The sequence below is a fragment of the Sceloporus undulatus genome, chromosome 3, assembly GCF_019175285.1.
Source record: "Sceloporus undulatus isolate JIND9_A2432 ecotype Alabama chromosome 3, SceUnd_v1.1, whole genome shotgun sequence".
NCBI classification, from domain to species: Eukaryota; Metazoa; Chordata; class Lepidosauria; order Squamata; family Phrynosomatidae; genus Sceloporus; species Sceloporus undulatus.
The window spans coordinates 240,708,013-240,730,443 of NC_056524.1; the positions used below are offsets into that span (position 1 = coordinate 240,708,013).

Sequence of the window (22,431 nt, forward strand, 5' to 3'; positions counted from 1 at the left end):
TGCTTAATCTTGAGGAATACAAGAGGATTACAGCAATAAAACAAGGTATAGTTAAAAGAGAAATGCATTAAAATAAGGATGGCGTCCGTGCATGTAGAATAATTAGTTTTTGTTCTTATTTCATACGGTAGGAAGGGATGCAATGGGCCATGTTACCAGGCCCATGCCTGGTGTCATCCTCAGTTGGCTTTCAAGGCCCCTGACTGCTGCCTGTTTCCCAGGCCCTCTTTTTGAAAGCACTAGGAAGCCACTGTTGCAATTATCCATAATTTCATGCTGTGCTTTTCAGCTCCTGTGGGCCATAGTAAGCAGAGGTGGTATTGTCTGACACATTTTAGTTTCTGTTGTGGTTACCAGTCAGTTAATTTGGAAATTACACTGCCCATCCTCTTTTTTAATGATTGTCCTTAACACTGGCCTTTGATTTACACATTAAATTAAAAATGGACAATCTCAGAATGAACAAATTGGTTTGCAGTTGGAAGTGTAAGTAAAACAGGTTGAAAAAAGTCTAGCAAATAAAATAATTAAATCATTAAAACAGACCGCCCCTTTGCACTGCCTTCTGGGCAGTTTGGTGATGTTGCATTTACACGATGCATGCCCCCCCCGGTGCCCGAAAGCTGGATTCATACTGCCTTGCTGCCCACATGGCAGCACAGCTTTTAGACACCACAGGCCACCAAGAGCGCCTTAAGCCATGGCGGAGAGGAAAAGCTGGCTTTTTGCCAGCTTATAAAGGAGCGGCTGTTTGCCGCTTCTTTTTCCGCCGGCAAAAAGGTGGATTGGGACCATGGTGTGCAGTTGCCACAGCCCCAGTCCACTTATAGATGCAGATCTACTTATTTCTAAGTAGATCTGCATAGGGTTAAGCAGTATAGCTGTTTATATATGTATAAATATATTTATAAATATATTTATAAATATATCTAGTTGGAGAAAAGTCCTTCTGGAATTGTTAAACTGTGCCTCTACGTTAACCCTGCATAAGAAATTGCTGTTCATCTCCCTTTCTATAGTTTCAGTCTGTCCTTGGGGTCTAAGCAAAACATTTTTGTCCCATCATGTTCCTTCATTTGTTCCACTTTTAATGAACTTTGAGTAACCTATGTGGAAAAATGCTGAAGGGAGCTTGAAAATAGTCACATCTACATGATCTGACTGAAGAAATCTTGCTACAGCTACTTAATTGTTGCATTTGTTTTTTAACACCATTGCCTGTTTTGGTCTATTGTGAGGATTTAATTACATTTCCACTCTACCCTTCCCCCAAGGAATTTAGAGCAATATACATGGCTCTTCCCTGTCAACAACCTTGTGAGTTAAGTTAATCTCAGAGAGCCCAGCTGGTTCATAGTCACCCAGTGAGCTTCATAGTTGGGGGAAATTGAACTCAAGTCTTCATGACCTTAGGCCAGCATTCAAACCACTATACCATGAGAACTGGTGTATACATGTCATGATAATGCACCTGTATCTGAAAAACATGGGTGTCGTGGAGATGAAACATGCCTCTTTCTCAGAAATATGAGCCTTGCCAACAAAGTGCCAAGAACTGAGGTTTGTTTTTTTTGTTTTTGTTTTTTTACATATGCTGAGTTTGGGATATGTATCTTTACAATCTTGCTAAATGGAAAGTCCAGTCTTTGTCCCAGACCTGACAGAAGAAGAATTTCTTATGGAGAGGAAGACAAATATAAAGATACTCAGGCTCAGAACATCTGATATTTTATTTTGTGGGGTATTATTGTGCATACTTGAAATTAAAAAACATGTGTCAGACAATTAACACATGCACATCCATTTTTTTCATAGAAGACACAAAACACAGCCATTTCTGGAAAAGAGCTCCCATGATGGTGGGTGATGGAGATGCACACACTGATAATTGTCAGCTGCCATTTATTTCTCTCCTTTCCATCACCCAACATAAACTGAACCAGCTGTTAGTGTAACACCTTTCCCTTGGGCTCCCTGGGATGAAGCAGTGAAGTTGAGAAGTGGAAGTGTTTGCCAGCTTCATCCTCTTGTCCCCCCTGCCTCGAGGGAACAGATGGCAATACAAGGTTTTCTGTTCACTCCAAGATCCCAGAGCCCGTGTGATGTTGAGGGAGTCCTGATTGGCTCTGCCAGTGTTTTGTTCAAACAGGAAAGGATGAACACTTCCCTCTCTTCCAGTGGTACACTTTTGATTCTGGCTGGCATCCTGCAGCGTTGTAAGTCTGAATTTTGACATAACAATTCACTTGCATATGCAATGACCAAAGTCCCACCACCTGAAAACCTAAGTTTTAAATTGCTCAGCCTCCCTCTGCCCAAGTCATCCATTTCTGTATTTCCAAAAAGTGGGAGCTAAGGGGGATGTGAGCCATGATGTGTCCAGCCCCCTCTTCCTGTAGCTGGGCATGCTGTGATAGGCAACAGCAGAGACCTCACAAGAGGTGAGGCCATGGCAGTGGTGTGGGTGTGTGTGAGAGACAAAGGGGGGGGGGGTTATTGGCTTAAAAAGCAGTTTTTGGGGGGATTGGGGCACTGGGAGACATACTGCAGGATCTCAGAGAGCCTTTAGGGCTGAAGTGTGGGGTATAAATACCCTAAACAAACAAACAAATAAATAAATATTTAGAGGGTTTAGAGTGGGTGGGAGTAAAAAACTAAAATGTCAGAGCAGAAAGTTCAGTGACAATTCCTTAGTGCTACTGTAAACTGATGTCAACAGTACAACTTCCCTGCCTAATCATAGACAATAGAAGTTCTCCTTTTATAACAGGTTGCAACTGAATGGGCAGAGTTCCAGGTCGTTCTTGGCTGTGTACTACTTTCAGGCACTCTTAAGCTGCTGTATTAGCTGTTCTCATGAACAGGCTTACAATACTGTGTGCCAGCTAAAAGTCCTGGGGCAGAAAGGACTTCATATTTTTTTCTTTTATTTAAAATATTTGTACTCCACTTTTCCTTCGCTGATGAAAATGTGTTCCAAAGTCCAGTCCAATTCCATAGACATAGACAGCTAGTTTTTACAGTAGTCAGACATTTTGTAGTCTTTGGCAGAAAATAACCAATAAACCTTTCTTAATGTAAAAGAAAGGAGCTGTCAAGCTTTCTTGTTGCTTTCCGTTCATCTCTCCCCCCCCCCCAAATCACTTGTAAATAACTGAATTTTACTTTGTTGTTTATTGTGAAGCCTGTTACTAATCATCAATACTTATTAATTACACTGCAGCTTTCCAGCATGTGACATTTAAACTCTAGTCCATTTGTACACAAAGCTCCTGCCAAATTACTATTTAGATGTACAAACCACTGGAAAGGTAATAAATATTTAATCAAAGTTTCTTTATTGAAACCACAGAGTGGGTGCTGTGTTGAATCTATTATTGATGGACACTATAGAACAGAGCTCTTCATCCTGGGATTGTATTGGGAGCATAATCAGAATGAGAACTAGCCCCTTCCCACCAGTCTTTCTGAGATTTAGAGAAGGACCTGAATCTTAATAGATGTTTGCTTCATAATCTTCCCCACCACCGAAAACACACCAGGTAAACTCAAAGATTTTAGAAAACTAAGAGGTCAGTGAGTTAAGTGAAATAAATACTGTGAAATAAACAGACCAGAGGAGGACGTGGAACCCTTTTTATGTCCTGAGCTACATTGCTTCAGGTTACCTTTTGGTGATGTATGTCTCCAGTGGTTTGGTTCAGAGCTTGAAACAGGCAGAACCTTTTTCTCTCTCTTCCTGGTATTCCCTTTGCTCTTCCTTTCTGCTTGGGAAAGGGCAGACTGAGTTCTGAACTTCTGCATTTTTGAATTAAAACAAGGACCACATGTTACCCAATTGCCACTTGAGTTTTAGGCTCTAGTCTGATATTATGTTCCACTGTAATATCACCTTAAATTTATTTCATTATTCAAAGACTACCACTATCTGTTGATAAATTGGAATCATAACGTTCCTCGAGCAGCATTTTTGCCACAGGAATCCTGTGGATAGAGAGAAAATGACTAACCTAGGGGCCACTTGGTGAGTGTGACTGGCTAAGTGTGATTGACTAAGAAATATCAGAAGAGACCCTGAATATTCACTAATAGCTTGTGATTTTCACCATCTGTGTTATACTAGATTTCTACTTGGAATCTCTCAATCATGACAGTAATAATTCTGTCTGTGAAATGACAATGATAATTCATTTTACAGGACAAACTGCAATTGTAAAGCATTTTTCTACTCCATAGCTTTCCGTGAGTCTTATTCATGACCCATTTTCATTGGATTGAGCTTAATGAGTTTCCATGTGAGGTCAGTTAAAATAATCACTTGCAAGTTTTGTGTTGGAAGTCATGTAGCATCTGCTGTAACTCACAACACACAGGTCTTACCAATGGCATTATTTCCATTGCATTCAGAAAATGACATGGGAAGTCTGTAGCTGCGGACTATGAGAGCCAGGCACACCAAACATTCTGAGATTCATCAGATGGAGATCGAAAGGACCAATTGCATTGCATGGTGCTCCCAGTCTGTTGTTTGTGGAGTGTTACATGAACTAGCAAGATTTGAGTTCAGATTTCTAGTTAGTCAGGACCCTTACAATGATTAACAAGCCAACATTGATAAATACGTGACTTACGGGCCACAGATAGCTCCCAGTCTGTTTTTATGGCCCCAAAACATATACCCCACCAAAAACTTTGGTGCTGCTAAAATTTGGTAGCAGAAGTACCTTAAAACATTATGGATATTTTGCTTAAAATAGAATGTGTGGTGTATACTTTTAAAAATAAAATTACCCTGCAGCAAACATGAATTCTCTAAAGAAAAGAAAAGAAAGAAAGAAAGAAAGCAGATTACTTTTTTTAAAAAAAGGTTTAAAAATACCCCCAGGAATAGAATTCTGACAGTGCACCGCGGCAGCTTAGAGTCACAGTTTCTTGCCCTGACCTATCACAGGATTGCAATGGGAAAATTATGTGTTTTATCATATTAATTCACTGCAGTTGGTCTGTGTTACTGGCATAATAGTACAGACTTCTTATACTCTGCATTTTTTTCCAATCTGACTGATTTACAGTTGCAGAACCCATTCATTTGTTGCTACATTTAATATATATAATTGTTTAAAATGTGGAGGTGGGGATGGATAATTATGAGATCTGTACTGAATTTTTGCCATATCAATTATGCTGTAGGACTCCCAGTACAAATGTCTTGTTAAAGTTAATTCAGTTTCAAAAGTAGCTTGCAATCTGGACATGATGCTAGCATTCAGGTATCTCAAATCTTAATTTGTTTGGGTAGTCAGCTGGAATTAGTTACTTTTTTAGACCTTAACTGTTCAGATTTGTCACACAGAAATTTGCAGATGAGAATGGTAAAATCACGATTCAAGTGTTCATATTAAATTGGATGCAGATCACTGTTACTATAGGTCTTCAAGTCATTTCCCACTTATGGAGACCCTGAGAAGAACCTAGCACAGAGTTTTCTTGGCAAGATTTGGGGGGGGGGGTGCCTTCCTTTGAGGCTGAGAGAATGTGCCTTGCCCAAGGTCAGCCATTAGGATTCCCTGTCTGAGTGGGGATTTAAACCCTTGGTCTCCAGAGCCATAGTCCAATGCTTAAACCACTGTACCACTCTAGCTCTTGTGTAGGTCATACATCCTATAAAAGCCTCTCAATGCTATTGTCTATGTTGGTTCTTATAGGCAGCAGAACTCAGTCTAGGGAAGGATGGGCAAGGTCCCTGCCTGGCATCTTTCTTCTGTTTGCCACACCTTTGGCAGTTAGACTCGGTTGCTGTGAAAGGGATTTTTTAATTGTTTTTGTTTCACTTTGGTTTTCTTTTAGTTGCCTTTTTTAACTTTGTTGTTGTTGTGTGCCTTGAAGTCATTTTGAAGTTATGGCAATCCTAAGGGTTTCCATCACCGAGCAGGGGTATTCATAGTACAGTGTTCAAACCACTACCCCACACTGGCTCTGCTATTCAAATTTTGTGTTTTAAATAATCTGGTTGTTTGTTTTTCATTGGTACCTTTTATTTTATTGTTAGCTGCTTTGGAGAGTTTTTGTTCAGAAGAGGGGGGACTAATAAAAATGTGTGTGTGTGTACAGAATTTTATGGAATGGTTATGAGGCTAGTGCCCTTCCCAAGATGTAAAAAATATCCCTTTCCCTAACTTCAAATTTAGCCCAAGAGAAGGGAACTTTTTGTCTGTGCAGCTGGATATGCTCCTCAGTTGTAATATAGCGTCTACTTATTCTGGAAAACAATGTCTTTAGATTTTCTAAGCTGCTTTAATTCAGAAGCATTAAGACAGAAATTAACATTCCACTTATAGTCTGGCTAGGTTGTTAAAACAAGAGGTCAGCTATGTTACATGTAAAACAATGTGTGAAAATTTCCTAGTGGAAGGCCAAGAAAAAGAAATCTTTAAACCTGTGGTGGTGATGGTGGTTTGGAACTGGGGAGAAAATAGGGCACAGTATGACTTCAGTTTAATTATTCTTCAAAGCTCCTTTAAATAAAGGGATTGTCAGGAGTATGTTGGCGTCTAGACAGAGCCATCCTGGGTTACTCCTGGTATTGCCTACATGGGGAAGCAAGCACTATGGATGAATCTAGCTCAGAATTAGCTCTTTTCAGATTTGGCAAGAGAGGGATCAAAATGGCTTGATTGATGGCCCTTGTTGGAAGATAAGATTTCCCAGGGCACTAATGCAAAATCCGTTAGCACCCGTAACAACAACTTTAGCCTTTTGGTTACTAAAGAATTAACCCTTTTAGAGCTTCCCTGGACCTATGTGGATGAGAAATAGAGCAGCAGTTCCAGAGGATTCCAGTGGTATTTAGCATTCTTGGATTTCCTTTCAACTGTAGTCCTTCCGGTTGCCTACAAGCTTTGTGTCATTCTTTGAATTTAGATGAGATTCATCAGTCAAACTTTTTAGAAAAAAAGATCCTGCCACCCTCAACTTCAGTTTTTATTTGTTTTAAATCTCAGCCAACATGTTATTGGCTGCACTTGGTGGCACAGAGGCTGCTTGCATTTGGCATAAGGAGCAGCTTTTCTGGAAGAAAATGCTCATGCACCTATGTTCCAGTAGTGAGAATTGGGCCTTTCTTTTGGTGATACATGATGTTGTTCTTCGAATTTAAGACGAGTCCAAAGATTTGGGTGCTTCCTGTTAAATCCTTTTTCCAGTTTAAAACTAAGCCTTCTTGGTTTTCTGTGGCACATTACAGACCGCCCGTTTGGGGCGGCCTGTATCCGGCCCTTTCCCCGCCGGATCGGGGCCTCAGCTGCCACAGCAGCAGCCTCTGAGGCCCCAATCCGCCACTTTCCAGGCCGTGGGAAAGCGGCAAAAGGCCGCTTTCCCGCAGCCTGGAAAGGGGTGTCCTTGCCCCAAGGACACCCGACAGCGGCAGGGAGGAGGAGAAAGGGGCTGCTCGGCCCCTTTCTGCCTTGTGTTGCTGGTGCAGCTGTTTAAAGGCTGCGCCAGCAATGCAAATCCTAGAAGGAGCTCCGTTTCGGAGCTCCTTCCGGGGCTGCGAAAAGGGCGCACCAGACACCCTCGTGTGGCGCGAGGACGTCATGTCCGCACCACCCCATTTGGAGGCAGCGTGTTCGTGACGTCCTAATGGCGGCACCCATCTAGAATGGGCGCTGCCATTTTGTATGTACCGTGTGCTTACTAGGGTTGGGGGCGTCTGGAAGAGACGCCCCTGGGCAACCCTAGTACATACACGGTACGTACTTTAGGCGCATCTGTAAAACGCCTATGTTTGCTTGTTTTATTGTAATGCCCAACATATGGAAAGGGCTTGCCATTGGGATTAAGTGGGCTCCCAGTGTTAGATGTTTCCTGTCATTTTACTGAGATATTTTCTGACAGTTACCTTTATCAGTTGCCAATTGTCTTGGCTTTGAATAATTTTTAAAACATATTTTATTGTTTTAATTTTTAGACAAACCAACTTTGAATCTTTTTTTTAAATGAAAAGCAATATAGAAAGTTTCCCAAGAGATTGTATGGACTTTTGCATAAATCTATACTGGTGTTTCTTCGTTCTATAGTGCTCCTGATTAATAAATCAAATCATACAGTTGGAAGGGATCTTGGAAGACTTACAGTGTAATCCCTGTCCCTTCAGTGCAGGATTTGCAATGCAGGAGACTACAGCATCTTTATCAGATGGCTGTCCAGATGGCTTGCATACCTTTGGTGAAGGAGAGCCTATCACCACCCAAGGTAGTGTGTCCTACAGTGAAACAATTTATAAAATTAGAAAGTTCTTCCTAATGTCTAGTTGAAACCTGCTTCTGCTTGCAATTTATATTCTGGGAGTTCTGCACTCTGGAGCATTTAGAGAATGATTCTGGTCCATCTAATACCTGACAGCATCTGGAATGTTTTAACACTGCTGTTCTCTGGACTAGATATATCTCTCTCATCCATTCATCCTAGAACCTGGTGTCCAGACACTTAACAGTGAATATGTTCCAGATTAAGTCTTGTAGTATCCAAAGTCCATCTTGCAGTACCCAAAGCTAAATAGGGCTCCAAATTCATTTTGACCAATGGAGATTTGAACAAAACAGTTACCTCCCCTCATCAGGATACTGTGCCAGTTATTACAACCTAAAATGTGTTAGATTTACTACAGCCACATACAGTGCTGACTGGCATTCAGCTTGTCTTCCTTTTGGACATGTAGACATTTTGCATATATATTGCTGTCAAAGCAGTCTCTTTCTATTTGTTTCACTTTTATTTATTTGGTATCTATATGCATGATTTTACATTTATCTTCTTTAATTTCATATAATTAGTTTGGATCAGATATTCTGATACTTCAAATGTTGACTCTCTCTTCTGTGTTTTTAGCTAACTACGCTCCTCCTTCCTATCTTTATGTCATCTAAGAATATTGAATGCTAAATAATTTGTATTATCCACTTTTAAATATGAATGTTGGTCTTTAGTATTTAGGGCAGGAACAGTGCTTTTGGATTATGAACATAATGAAAAAACATTAATGTAAAAACACATTTGAATGATGCTTTATCCTGTTGTAAGACAGAATTAGTATACAGTGGTCTGACCATATTCCCTGGGGGTGAAGGACCCCTATGAATATGGAAAAACCGCAAATAAAAAACACTTTTTTTTACTTGAGAGAACACCTCTCTAGGAATCTCCAGGTCCTCCAGTGTAACTCTGTGGTGAACATCTGCCACAAATTGATCATAGAATGGCAATTCTCCACCCTCACTATGTCTGGAACTAGTACCATATCTGAGCCCACTGGCTACAATTGTTTCACACACACACACACACACACACTCCAGAGACGGGCACTGATGGCTCAAGAACTAACACCAGATTACCACTTTGAGTAGCACTGTTTATACTGCCTACTGTCACACTATAATACTTTTCCTGCAATGACAGCATAATACCACACTGTAATGATATCAGTCCATGTATATTAATAGTAAAATATTAACATAGACAGTTAGTGGGGCAAACAGAAAATCTGTCCAACAGATTCAACAAAATGTCACTTGCCATAACAAAATGCTCGAGCTCTAAAGCTTTAAATGCTGCTTTTCTAAGAGTCGCTTCATAAAGGCATATGGGGGCTCTACAGACTGCTCCTAAGGGGCAGCAGGATGCCCCCCTTTCCTGGCCAGATTGGGGCGGTGGCAACCTCATGCCGTGGTCCCAGTCCAGCCTTTGGAGGTCACAAGAAGGAGCTGCAAAAAGCGGCTCCTTTTTGCACCCTTTAGAGAGTGCCATACCTGCAGCACCAAGGCTGTATGACGCCTCTTCGGTGCTGCCTCATCTGGATATAGCACTGGGGTGTGCCATGATGCCGTGTGCTGTCTGAAATGGTATGCGGCATCATAGCGCCCTGGGCGGAGTTGGCATTTGTCATCAGGGTGCTGCGACCTGATTCCGTCCACAGGCTGGCCTTTCAGGCCAGTCTGTATAGGGCCATGTTCCCTATTATTGTTCTCTCCATATTATAAGCATATGTCCATATGGTTGGCCCTCCACATCTGTGGCTTTGACTTGATTGTTTGCGCATTTGATTGATATGTTCTCTCTAGGAATTTCTAGGTCCTCCAGCACAATTCTGCCAGAAGCTGACCACAGAGTTGTGCTGGAGAGGTAGAAGATCCTAGAGAAAACACTTCTCTAGGCATTTGTAGGTCCTCCAGCATGAATCAGCCACATCAGATAGCTTAAGAAGCATTGGTGCTAAAGAAAATATCTGTTCACTCTTAGAGTTTACAACAGTAAATATTGTATTACCATGGTTCTCTCAAAGTAAGAGTTGGATGTAGAATAATGTAATGACATTTGCACAGTCATACTATCAATTGCCTGAAGCTGCTATTTGAATCCATCTTCTAAATTTGGAGTTGAATCATGGTCTGGGTTCCATTGGACAACTGTGTCTCTGTTTAAGAGCCCTGGAAAAAGTGGGGCTGTGATTTAAAACAGTATGCTGTTTAAAGCAGAAATAAGTAACTGCTAGGTCCAGGGGCCAATCTCTGCCCCTAACTCATCGCGGGTCACACCAGCCTGCTCTCACCAAAATTGTTGTGATGGAAGCAATGAAGCTTTTTTGATCTTGAATATTATAGCAATAAAATAAGTGCCATGCACCTCATGTGCTTTTTTCAGTGGCTAATAGGACTCCTGGAAGCCTTCCATAAGTGCTGTTTCTCCCCAGAAAAAAAAGACACACATGCCTTGTTTACAATCTACTAGTGCTTCCAGATGGCTTTCAGGGGTGTTTTTGACCTTTGATGCAATGCTTAGTGGGATGTGGTGGCTTAGTGGTTAAAACGCCAGTTCTGACGATTGGAGGATTGGAAGGTTGACAGTTTGAGGCCCATGATGGGGTGAGCTCCTGTCACAAGTCCCAGCTTCTGCCAACCTAGTAGTTAGAAAGTATGCAAATGCAAATAGATAAATAGGTAGCACTTCAGTGGAAAGGTAACAGCATTCAGTGCAGTCATGCTGGCCACATGACCACCAGAGTAATCTTTAGACAACGCTAGCTCTTTGGCTTAGTAACAGAGATGAGCACCCCTCCCTAGAGTCAGTTACGACCAGACATTCATGTCAAGGGACTACCTTTACTTTTTTTTCAACCTTTGAAGGTGTGTTAGAATTTATTGAATGTTAACAGACAACCACTACTACAGTGGCTATCTTGAGAGTGGGGGAAAGATTTGAAAGGGCTTGGGGGCTGCAAAAATTACTGTGAAGATAAGCAGCTCATGAATCCACATTATGCCTAGCCTGTATTAAAGATTATAAAAGGGTCTCATTTTATTTGTGAAACTCAACTATCATGTTGGAAATGGTATATTCTAGAACCAAGAGGAGTAGAAGATGATTTGATCTGGCTGATAACTGAACTAGAGTTTTACATTTAAAGTGATTGCTAGTTTTGACCTGTTATTTAAAGTGATTGCTAGTTTTGACCTGAATTTTATAGAGCTTGTAGTTAATAGGTAGTAGTTTTCTTTTGTGGGTGTTTGAAAGTAAGTCTCTGGTGCCCTATTATTCCATAGCCATAGCCTATTGGCTTTGCATCTGGCAGTAATAAACAGATCATAAACAGCAATGGTTGAAACTCAAGCATTTTCCTTAGACTTGCAGATGCCGAATAGAAAATCTCTTATTTTATTTGAGAATATAGTGGTATTACAATATTTATCTGATGGAGTCCTGATAGATAATATTACACTTTATCTTTTATGTTAAATAACGATGCTGGTGAGTACACTTCACTCCATCTTTGTGGCAGTTATATATAAGATATCAACAAGAAAGAGCAGTGACATTTGCATTATTATTAAGTAATGTAAGTACAGCTCTGCTATTTACTAGGTATTTATAAATTAACTTATTCTTTCAAATGGGATTGTTCCTGATCTAATTACTGTTCTTTATTAGCCCATCTGTCTGGCTGCACAGTGTAGTATAGCTCCTCAAATGGTTCACCAATGGAGTTGTAATTTTATTTCAACAGTATCGTTGTTATCTGAGGCACTTCTGTTCTATAGACAATTGACAGGACAGATAAATTTTGCTAAAATAGCTGACATTCAACATTGCTATAGCAAGTCTTCTCCCCAGGCCTCCTGCAGCCCTCCACATTGCCTGGAGGTTAGTGTGAGGGTTTCTCAGATTTTATGGGCATACAGGTAGCTGTGGTGGAAAGAGGTTCTGTTCCCAAAAGATGTTGCACCTGCAGAAAAATATATCCCCCCCAAAAAAAAAAATATGGATTAGAGCTTAGTCAAAGTAACCCTGCTTGATAACCAAAGTAGAATAGCAGTTGATTATCCCTTTTCCAAATTCTGAAATATGTCAAAATCCAGAATTGTCCACATGGGTAGCTGATGGGTCCACCTTTGGGTCCACCTTTGCTCTCTGATGGTTCAGTTTACACACACATTGTACCCATGAAAAAACATGTACCAAATTATTAAAAATATTGTGCATAAAATAATCTTCAGGCTATGTGTATAAGGTATATACAAAACATAAATGAATTTTATGTTTACACTTGGGTCCCATCAACAAGATACGTTTATGTATATTTCATTTTGTTGTCATTATCCACCCTTGAGTCAAACTTGACCTGTGGCAACCCTGTAGATGAGACATCTCCAAAATTACCTGTCGCCCACTGCTCTGCTCAGGTCCTGCAAATGCATACCCATGATCTCTTTTATATAGTCCATCTATCTAGTATGCAGCCTCCCTCCCTTTCTGCTTTCCTCCACCTTTCCTAGCATTATTGTTTTCTCCAATGAGTCATGCCTTCTCATGAGGCGGCCAAAATATGACAGCTTTAGACCCAGTACATACCTCCTTGAAAGTCCCGGCTGCAGGCATCCGGTTTTCCTCCAGAGGGATGCTGCAGCAGCCAAACTGCGCAGCGTCCCTCCAGACCAAAAAGAACCTGGAAAACCCAGGGTTTTTGGGTGTGCACGGACACCATCATCAGTATGCCATTGGTGCACTGTGACACATCCGTGACAGAAGAGTGGCGCCCGGAAGTGCAGACACTGCACAGTGCTTGCATCATGAATGTATATGCCGTATATGTATAAAGATAGCACCATCCATACGTGCTAGGGTTCTGGAGCATGTGGGTGGTGCACACTTCAGAACCCTAGAATTGGCCCCAGGCTGCTTCAAACCAGCGGTCTGTACTGGGTCCTTAGTCTAGTAGTCTTGGATCCAATTATCTCATATGCAAATACTCCAAAATCAGAAGAACTCTGAAATTCAAAACATATCTGGCCCTAAGCATTTCAGAAAAGGAAAGGGCATCCTGCATCAAATTAATTACAGTAACTAAGGGGCTCAACAGACCACCCATAATTGGCGGCCTGCAGCTACCCTGAGCTCTGTTTTCCACAGCACAAAAAGGAGCTTTTTTGTGTTTCTTTGGCAATGCATCATGTAAAGGAGCACCATGAAGCTGTACGCTGTGTGCTGTGTGTTGTGGTGCACAGTGTCACGCCAGCCTATACAGCCCCTAACTTTACATACTAATTTCTATAATCTCCTGTACAAACCTGTCTATTTCGTTTTAAAGCATTGGATGCCACAATCCAAATATGGAATTTGGGGGGGGGGCAGTGGTAGTTACAACTGTGGTATACGCCTGTCTCTGGTGCAGTGAGCTGAAATTCATTGAAACATATGTGCAGTGTTTGATTTATTAGGATTGGATCTAGACTTAGGCTGCATCTATTCATTAATTTATTATTTGTTCCATTTTTATGCCACCTTTCTCCCCAAAGGGACTGAAGTTGGTTCACAAGCTAAAACACTTTAAAAACTTTACAACATAAATTTTAAAACAATTAAAATAATCCAGTTAAAACAGTACAAAATTAAAATAAAAACATAACTAAAGCACATACCCCATATAAAAGCCCCCCTTTCATGTTTAAAAAGCCTGCCAGTGAAAGGAAAGCAGGGAGGGATCCAGCCTAGCCTCTCATGTTCCAGAAGGTGGGAGGAGCCACCAAGAAGGTTATGTCTCATGTCCTCATCAAGCAAGCCTGCAGTGGTGGTAGAACTAAGAAAAAGCCTTCCCCTCAAAAATCTTAGTATTCTGGCATATTCATATTAAGAGATGCAGCTCTTCAAATCATCTGGACTTAAGCCATGTAGAGCTTTATAAGTCATGACCAGCACTTTGAATTGTGCCTGGAAATGAACCAGTACCCAATGAAGCTCTTTCAACAAGGGAGTTATGTGTTCCCTATAACTGGCTGTGGTCAGCATTCTGGCTGTGGCATTTTGAACCCGCTGAAGTTTCCAAACGGTTTCCAAGAGCAGCCCCACATAGAGTGCATTGCAGTAATCCAAACAGGATGTAATCAAGGCACGTGTCACCATAGCCAGATTTGACATCTCAAGGAATGGGCGCAGCAGCTGGCACACTAGTTAAAACTGTGTAAACACACTCTTGACCACTGCTGAAACCTGGGCATCCAAGTTCAGAAAGACACCCAAACTGCAAGTCTGAGATTTCAGGGGGACCGTAACCCCATCCAGCACAGGCAAAGTCCCTATTTCCTGATCTGCCTTACGACTGACAAGGAGCACCTATGCAATCAAATGGAGAGATAGAGTCGTATGTCATCTGCAACTGGTGACAACATGCCCCAAAGCTCTGGATGACTTCTCCCAGCATTTTCATTTAAATGTTAAATAATGTGGGGGACAAAACGGAGCCCTATGAGACTCCACGGGCCAGCAGCCAAGGAGTCGAACAGGTGTCTCCCAACACTAGGTTCTGAATTCGTCCATCTAAGAAAGGCTGGACCCACTGCATAAAAGTGCCCCAAAGTCCCATCCCAGAGAGGCGACTCAGAAGGATACCATGGTTGATGGTACTGAAAGCTGCCGAGAGGTGCAGCAGTCTCCTGACCATCTTAATTGACCCCACCCCACCCCTGCAGAGGGTCTTGAGTCCAAGTAAATCTAAACCCTACCAGGTAGTGATCAGTCATGACAAGGGACTTACAGAGAGCTCCTCCACACTTAGATTACTGTCATCTTGCCCCAAACAGAAAAAGAGGTCCAGAGTGTGTCCTGCAACATGGGTGGCACCAGATATTATTTGGGACAGACCTATGATTGTCACAGCGGATATGAAGTGCCGGGCTGCTATGCAGTCTCTGCATAGATGTTGAAGTCCCCCAGTACAACAAGCCAAGTGGAACTCTAACAGCCTCCCTCCCGTCATCGTTCGTCTCTGGGGGAGAGAAGGCTGGCCCATATACCATCAGGGGCTAGCCTGAAGACAGAGGCTCCTCCCTCCCTAACTGTCATCTTTCGGCTCTGAGGGAGGAGTAGGCTGGCCCAGTCCATCAGGGGCTGGCCTGAAGACAGAGGCTCTCCCTCCCTAACTGTCATCGTTTGGCCTCTGAGGGAGAGAGAGGCTGGCCCAGTTCCATCAGGGGCTCAGCTGAAGCAGAGGCTCCTCCCTCCCTAACTGTCATCTTCGGCCTCTGAGGGAAGAGTAGGCTGGCCCAGTACCATCAGGGGCTAGCCTGAAGACAGAGGCTCCTCCCTCCCTAACGGCATCTTTCGGCCTCTGAGGAGAGAGTAGGCTGGCCCCAGTACCATCAGGGCTGGCCTGAAGACAGAGGCTCCTCCCTCCCTAACTGTCATCGTTTGGCCTCTGAGGAGAGAGAGGCTGGCCCAGTCCATCGGGGCTAGCCTGAAGACAGAGGCTCCTCCCTCCCTAACTGTCATCGTTCGTCCTCTGGGAGAGAGAAGGCTGGCCCAGTTCCATCAGGGAAGCCTGAAGTCGAGGCTCCTCCCTCCTAACTGTCATCGTTCGGCCTCTGAGGGAGAGAGAAGGCTGCCCAGTTCCATCAGGGGCTAGCCTGAAGTCAGAGGCTCTTCCTCCCTAACTGTACTCTTTCAGCCTCGAGGGAGAGAGTAGGCTGGCCCAGTACCATCAGGGGCTAGCCTGAAGACAGAGGCCTCCCTCCCTACTGTCATCTTTCGGCCTCTGAGGGAGAGAGTAGGCTGGCCCAGTACCATCAGGGCTGGCCTGACGACAGAGGCTCCCCCCCTAACTGTCATCGTTCGGCCTCTGAGGGAGAGAGAAGGCTGGCCCAGTTCATCAGGGGCTAGCCTGAGACAAAGGCTCCTCCCTCCCTAACTGTCATCTTTCAGCCTCTGAGGGAGAGGTAGGCTGGCCCAGTCCATCAGGGCTAGCCTGAAGACAGAGGCTCCTCCCTCCTACCTGTCATCGTTCGGCCCTGGGGAGAGAGAAGGTGGCCCAGTCCATCAGGGCTAGCCTGAAGACAGAGGCTCCTTCCTCCCTAACTGTCATCTTTCAGCTCTGAGGGAGAGGTAGGCTGGCCCAGTACCATCAGGGGCTAGCGAAGACAGAGGCTCCCCTCCCTAACTGTCATCGTTCGGCCTCTGAGGGAGAGAGTAGGCTGGCCCAGTACCATCAGGGCTAGCCTGAAGAACAGAGGCTCCTCCCTCCCTAACTGTCATCGTTTGGCCTCTGGGGGAGGAGAAGGCGTGCCCAGTTCCATCAGGGGTAGCCTGAAGACAGAGCTCCTCCCCCCTAACTGTCATGTTCGTCCTCTGAGGGAGAGAGAAGGCTGGCCCAGTTCCATCAGGGGATAGCCTGAAGTCAGAGGCTCCTCCCTCCCTAACTGTCATCTTCGGCCTCTGAGGGAGAGAGAAGGCTGGCCCAGTCCATCAGGGCTAGCCTGAAGTCAGAGGCTCTTCCTCCCTACTGTCATCTTTCAGCCTCTGAGGGAGAGAGTAGGCGGCCCAGTACATCAGGGGCTAGCTGAAGACAAGGCTCCTCCCCCCTAACTGTCATCTTTCGCCTCTGAGGGAGAGAGTGGCTGGCCCAGTACCATCAGGGGCTGGCCTGACGACAGAGGCTCCTCCCTCCCTAACGTCATCGTTCGGCTCTGAGGGAGGAGAGAAGGCTGGCCCAGTTCCTCAGGGGCTAGCCTGAAGACAGAGGCTCCTCCCTCCCTAACTGTCATCTTCCTCTGAGGGAGAGAGAAGGCTGGCCCAGTTCCATCAGGGGATAGCCTGAAGTCAGAGGCTCCTCCCTCCCTAACTGTCATCGTTCGGCCTCTGAGGGAGAGAGAAGGCTGGCCCAGTTCCATCAGGGGCTAGCCTGAAGACAGAGGCTCCTTCCTCCCTAACTGTCATCTTTCAGCCTCTGAGGGAGAGAGTAGGCTGGCCCAGTACCATCAGGGGCTAGCCTGAAGACAGAGGCTCCTCCCTCCCTAACTGTCATCTTTCGGCCTCTGAGGGAGAGAGTAGGCTGGCCCAGTACCATCAGGGGCTGGCCTGACGACAGAGGCTCCTCCCTCCCTAACTGTCATCGTTCGGAGGGAGAGAGAAGGCTGGCCCAGTTCCATCAGGGGCTAGCCTTAGACAGAGGCTCCTCCCTCCCTACTGTCATCGTTCGTCCTCTGAGGGAGAGAGAAGGCTGGCCCAGTTCCATCAGGAGTAGCCTGAAGTAAGAGGCCCTCCCCCAAACTGTCATCGTTTCGGCCTCGAGGAGAGAGAGAGGCTGGCCCAGTTCCATCAGGGGCTAGCCTGAGTCAGAGGCTCCTTCCTCCCTAACTGTCATCTTCAGCCTCTGAGGGAGAGAGTAGGCTGGCCCAGTACCATCAGGGGCTAGCCTGAAGACAGAGGCCCTCCCTCCCTAACTGTCATCTTTCGGCCTCTGAGGGAGAGAGTAGGCTGGCCCAGTACCATCAGGGGCTGGCCTGACGACAGAGGCTCCTCCCTCCCTAACTGTCACGTTCGGCCTCTGAGGGAGAGAGAAGGCTGGCCCAGTTCCATCAGGGGCTAGCCTGAAGACAGAGGCCCTCCCTCCCTAACTGTCATCTTTCAGCCTCTGAGGGAGAGGTAGGCTGGCCCGTTCCATCAGGGGCTAGCCTGAAGACAGAGGCTCCTCCCTCCCTAACTGTCATCGTTCGGCCGCTGAGGAGAGAGAAGGCTGGCCCAGTTCCATCAGGGGCTAGCCTGAAGACAGAGGCTCCTCCTCCCTAACTGTCATCTTTCGCCTCGGAGGGAGAGATAGGCTGGCCCAGTTCCATCAGGGGCTAGCCTGAAGACAGAGGCCTTCCCCCCCCTAACTGTCATCGTTCGGCCTTGAGGGAGAGAGTAGGCGGCGGCCCAGTCCATCAGGGGCTAGCCTGAAGACAGAGGCTCCTCCCTCCCTAACTGTCATCGTTGGCCTCGGAGGGAGAGAGAAGCTGGCCCAGTTCCATCAGGGGCTAGCCGAAGACAGAGGCTCCTCCCTCCCTAACTGTCATCGTTCGTCCTCTGAGGGAGAGAGAGGCTGGCCCAGTTCATCAGGGGATAGCCTGGAAGTCAGAGCTCCTCCCTCCCTACTGTCCTTTTCGGCCTCTGAGGGAGAGAAAGGCTGGCCCAGTTCCATCAGGGGCTAGCCTGAAGCAGAGGCTCCTTCCTCCCTACTGTCATCTTTCAGCCTCTGAGGGAGAGAGTAGGCGGGCCCAGTACATCAGGGGTAGCTGAAGACAGAGGCTCCTCCTCCCTAACTGTCATCTTTCGGCCTCTGAGGGAGAGAGTAGGCTGGCCCAGTACCATCAGGGGCTGGCCTGACGACAGAGGCTCCTCCCTCCCTAACTGTCATCGTTCGGCCTCTGAGGGAAGAGAAGGCTGGCCCAGTTCCATCAGGGGCTAGCCTGAAGACAGAGGCTCCTCCCTCCCAACTGTCATCTTTCAGCCTCTGAGGGAGAGAGTAGGCTGGCCCAGTTCCATCAGGGGCTAGCCTGAGACAGAGGGCTCCTCCCTCCCTAACTGTCATCGTTCGGCCTCTGAGGGAGAGAGAAGGCTGGCCCAGTTCCATCAGGGGCTAGCCTGAAGACAGAGGCTCCTTCCTCCCTAACTGTCATCTTTCAGCCTCTGAGGGAGAGAGTAGGCTGGCCCAGTACCATCAGGGGCTAGCCTGAAGACAGAGGCTCCTCCCTCCCTAACTGTCATCGTTCGGCCTCTGAGGGAGAGAGTAGGCTGGCCCAGTACCATCAGGGGCTGGCCTGAAGACAGAGGGTCCTCCCCCCTAACTTCATCTTTCGGCCTCTGAGGGAGAGAGAAGGCTGGGATTTTGATTTTTAATCTGTGATCTGTATTGTATTATATCTGTACTGTATCGTATTTTCATTTTGTTTTGTAAACCGCCGTGATCATAGGAACGGCGGTATATAAATAAAATTTCAATCAATCAATCACCACTTGCAAGACCAATTGAGTCAGCTCAGGGAGGGAGGCTGTTGAGCAGCCAGGTGGGTGATACATCAAGAAGATACCTATTCTGTCCTAGCCACCCACCTTCAAAAAAGCACACACATACCCTGTAGTCTGTGGGACAAGGCACCTGGTAAGGGAGATTGAATCCTGATAGACCACTGCCACTCCCCTGCTCCCCAGGCCTTGCCTGCTGCTGTACAGAGAACCCAGGTGGACAAAGCTGGGAGAGATTCTATACTGCAAAATTAATGCAGTTTGCACCGCTTTAACTGTCATGGCTCAGTGCTGTGGAATTCTGAGATGTGTTGTTTTGTGAGATATTTAGGCTTCTCTGTCAGAGATCTCTGGTGCCACAACAAACTACAAATCTGAGGATCTCATAGAATGATGGTTAAAGCAGTGTCAAACTGCACTAATTTTGCAGCCCAAGTCCATACTTACAGGAGACTCATTTAATTGATGAAATCAATCTCTTAAAATGTCAAAGTGTGTACATAAATTGTCATCAATATTTTCATTCTCATATTCCCAATTTTTATAAACTTCAGTATCTTTGGATCCAATCCATTGTCTATTAATATAAAATGTAGTTTGCCTTCCATGGATAGAAAGGCTGTGTTCACAGATGGTGTCTTCACCCAGTTTGCAGTGATCCTGTCACCACCCCTGCCTTCACACTGTAGCTTAATTCCAGAGGACTGGAAGTATTGGTGGGTGGAGGCAAGTCTGCTTCCCCAGTCAACTGTGTGTAAAGCTTGATCTAAAGCCAATGCCATGTTGTAATACACTTCTTGCCGTCACTATAAAATTACAGTGGACCCTTGGTATCCATTGGGGTTTGGTTGCAGGACTCCCCATGAATACTAAACTCTGTGCTGCTCAAGTCCCATTATATACAGTGGCATAGTAAAATGGTAGCCCTTATATAAAATGGTAATATCAATGTTTGTTTTTGGGGATTCATACATTTTTTTAATATTTTCAACTTATGGATGGTTGAATCTGTGTATATGAAGAGCCAACTATATTAACAACAAACTGTTAAGATGGTTCTATATTACCTTGCCTGTTAACTTTGCCATGTCTTCAGTTTTCTCAACAGTAGAAGTGGGGAACATGTAGTGCTCCAGATGTTCTTGGGGTTGCAGTTCATGAAATGAACCTGCATTTAGTATCATTTGCAAATATATTTTTAAATATTCCAGTTATGCACCTGTGATAATAACTTCGGGGGGGGGGGCACTATTAATATCTTTAATGTATGGAAGAAAACATAAGACATAGCGTGAAAAGCAAAAAACAAATGATAGTACATCATTTAAATTGGCTTAGATACCAAAACAGCTTAAGAGCATCCCCCCTCCCCTTTTGCAATGCCCTTATTCCATCTCACACTGTAGCTTCGACTTTGGTGATCCAACTTTTATTCAAAAATTCTTCTAGGGGATGAGTATGATGTTTGTGCCATTTGTCTGGATGAATATGAAGATGGGGACAAGCTCAGAATCCTTCCGTGTTCTCATGGTAAGTAACTGTACTTTTAGTGCTAAAATGCACCTGTGAGATTGTATTCTTAAATTTCCTTGCTATTAAATTCAGCTTTTGTTATTGGTATAAAATATATTATGAGGTAACTAATGTATCATGAGATCTTGTACAGTATAATCTCTGGCAACAAATAAACCTTTCAAATGAGCAGGTGCTAGTTTCATGGGACTTGTATCACTGCTGGATGCAAAGTCAGGCCATGCATGTACTGACTACTTTCCTGTATCAAATCACTTGTCAGTGGAACATAAGATATAGTAGTGGCTATCATTAGTAATGGTCGAATAGAACTTCCATCATCAGAAGCAGTATTCATTTTGCTACCAGTTATCAGTTTACAAAGACAACACCAAGACCTGTTTGTGCTGTGGTAAGCACAGACGAAGGGTGAACAACTTGTGGCATCTCAGATGTTGGATTTAAACTGCCATCATGCCTCACTATAGCTGGCTAGGGCTGCTGGGAGCTATAGTCCAGTATCAGGTGGGTTACATGTCATTAGTGGTAGCAGGATGGCTGGGCTAGATAGTCTTTGGTCTGATGCAACAAGGGAACTTGTTATGCTTCCAAAAAAGCTAGGCCAGTGGTCTTCAAATGTGGGTCGGGACACCCCCCCCCCAGGGCGGGGGCAAGGCCCTGGTTCCTCCTCCTCTTTCCAAACCTTTTTTTTTTTTGGTGTGATATATTCACACATGCATTGAGTTAAATATCGAATTTACGTAAATAAAATAATTTGTTCTAATTTGAATAGTTCCTTCTAAAATGTTAAAATATGAATACTGTATTTGCCACTCTGTGTGAATGAATGTGTGAATGAAAATATGTGCAAATGAAAATATGCACACTAAATAAACAAAAATATTTTTATTCATATACTACAGTACATTGGTGTGTGTGTGTGTGTGTGCAATATTCACATGTAGGTGGGTCCGAAAGGGAGGTCTGAAGGGTAAAAGGTTTGAATCTCACTGTGCTAGGCATCTCTGTGCAAAGAGTCTTGTGTGCAGTGTAGTAGGAACACATCCAAATACATGATTTTCTTCCTGCTTGTGGTAATCTGGAGAGGTGTGTCCTGTATCTGGTTTAAGGTAATCCACGTTATGGTAATGCTTTGATTGCAGCTACAAACAGGTGTTGCTTGTAATGAAGTTGCTCTTGGTGATTGATTCAGCTACTTTTTAGAAACTTTCAATAAGGAAGTAAATATATTTCCAATCTCTAGTCAAGTGAATGTATCAAAGCAATTCAAGGTCCTTGACTACTTTAGCATTTGGCACCTCTGAAGTGATGCATGAATATTTCAGTGGCTGGTAATTCTGCTCTTGAGAGTAATGCTTAAGTAAATACCTGCTGGGGTTTTAAAAATCTAATACTACAAATATTTATGATGTGAAAGAAAATTTGTTTCATCATTGGCTTCTTCAATGATACACGGTTAGCGTTCAATTACTGCTATTCTGTTCTTGAGAATAATGTTTAAGAAAGTAACTGTTTGTTGTGTTGTTAAAATTCTACTACAAATAATTTATGTATTTGAAGAAAAAATGCCTTCACTGA

General features: G+C 44.3%; 1 protein-coding gene across 1 annotated transcript in view; it reads left to right on the forward strand.

Moving 5' to 3' along the window:
- RNF13 (ring finger protein 13) overlaps positions 1–22,431 on the forward strand; it is a 116,758-nt gene that overhangs the window by 94,071 nt on the left and 256 nt on the right. Inside the window, exon 9 of the mRNA XM_042460112.1 lies at positions 20,770–20,850. Within this exon, the coding sequence (XP_042316046.1) occupies positions 20,770–20,850 (81 nt within the window). The remainder of the gene's footprint in view (positions 1–20,769; positions 20,851–22,431) is intronic.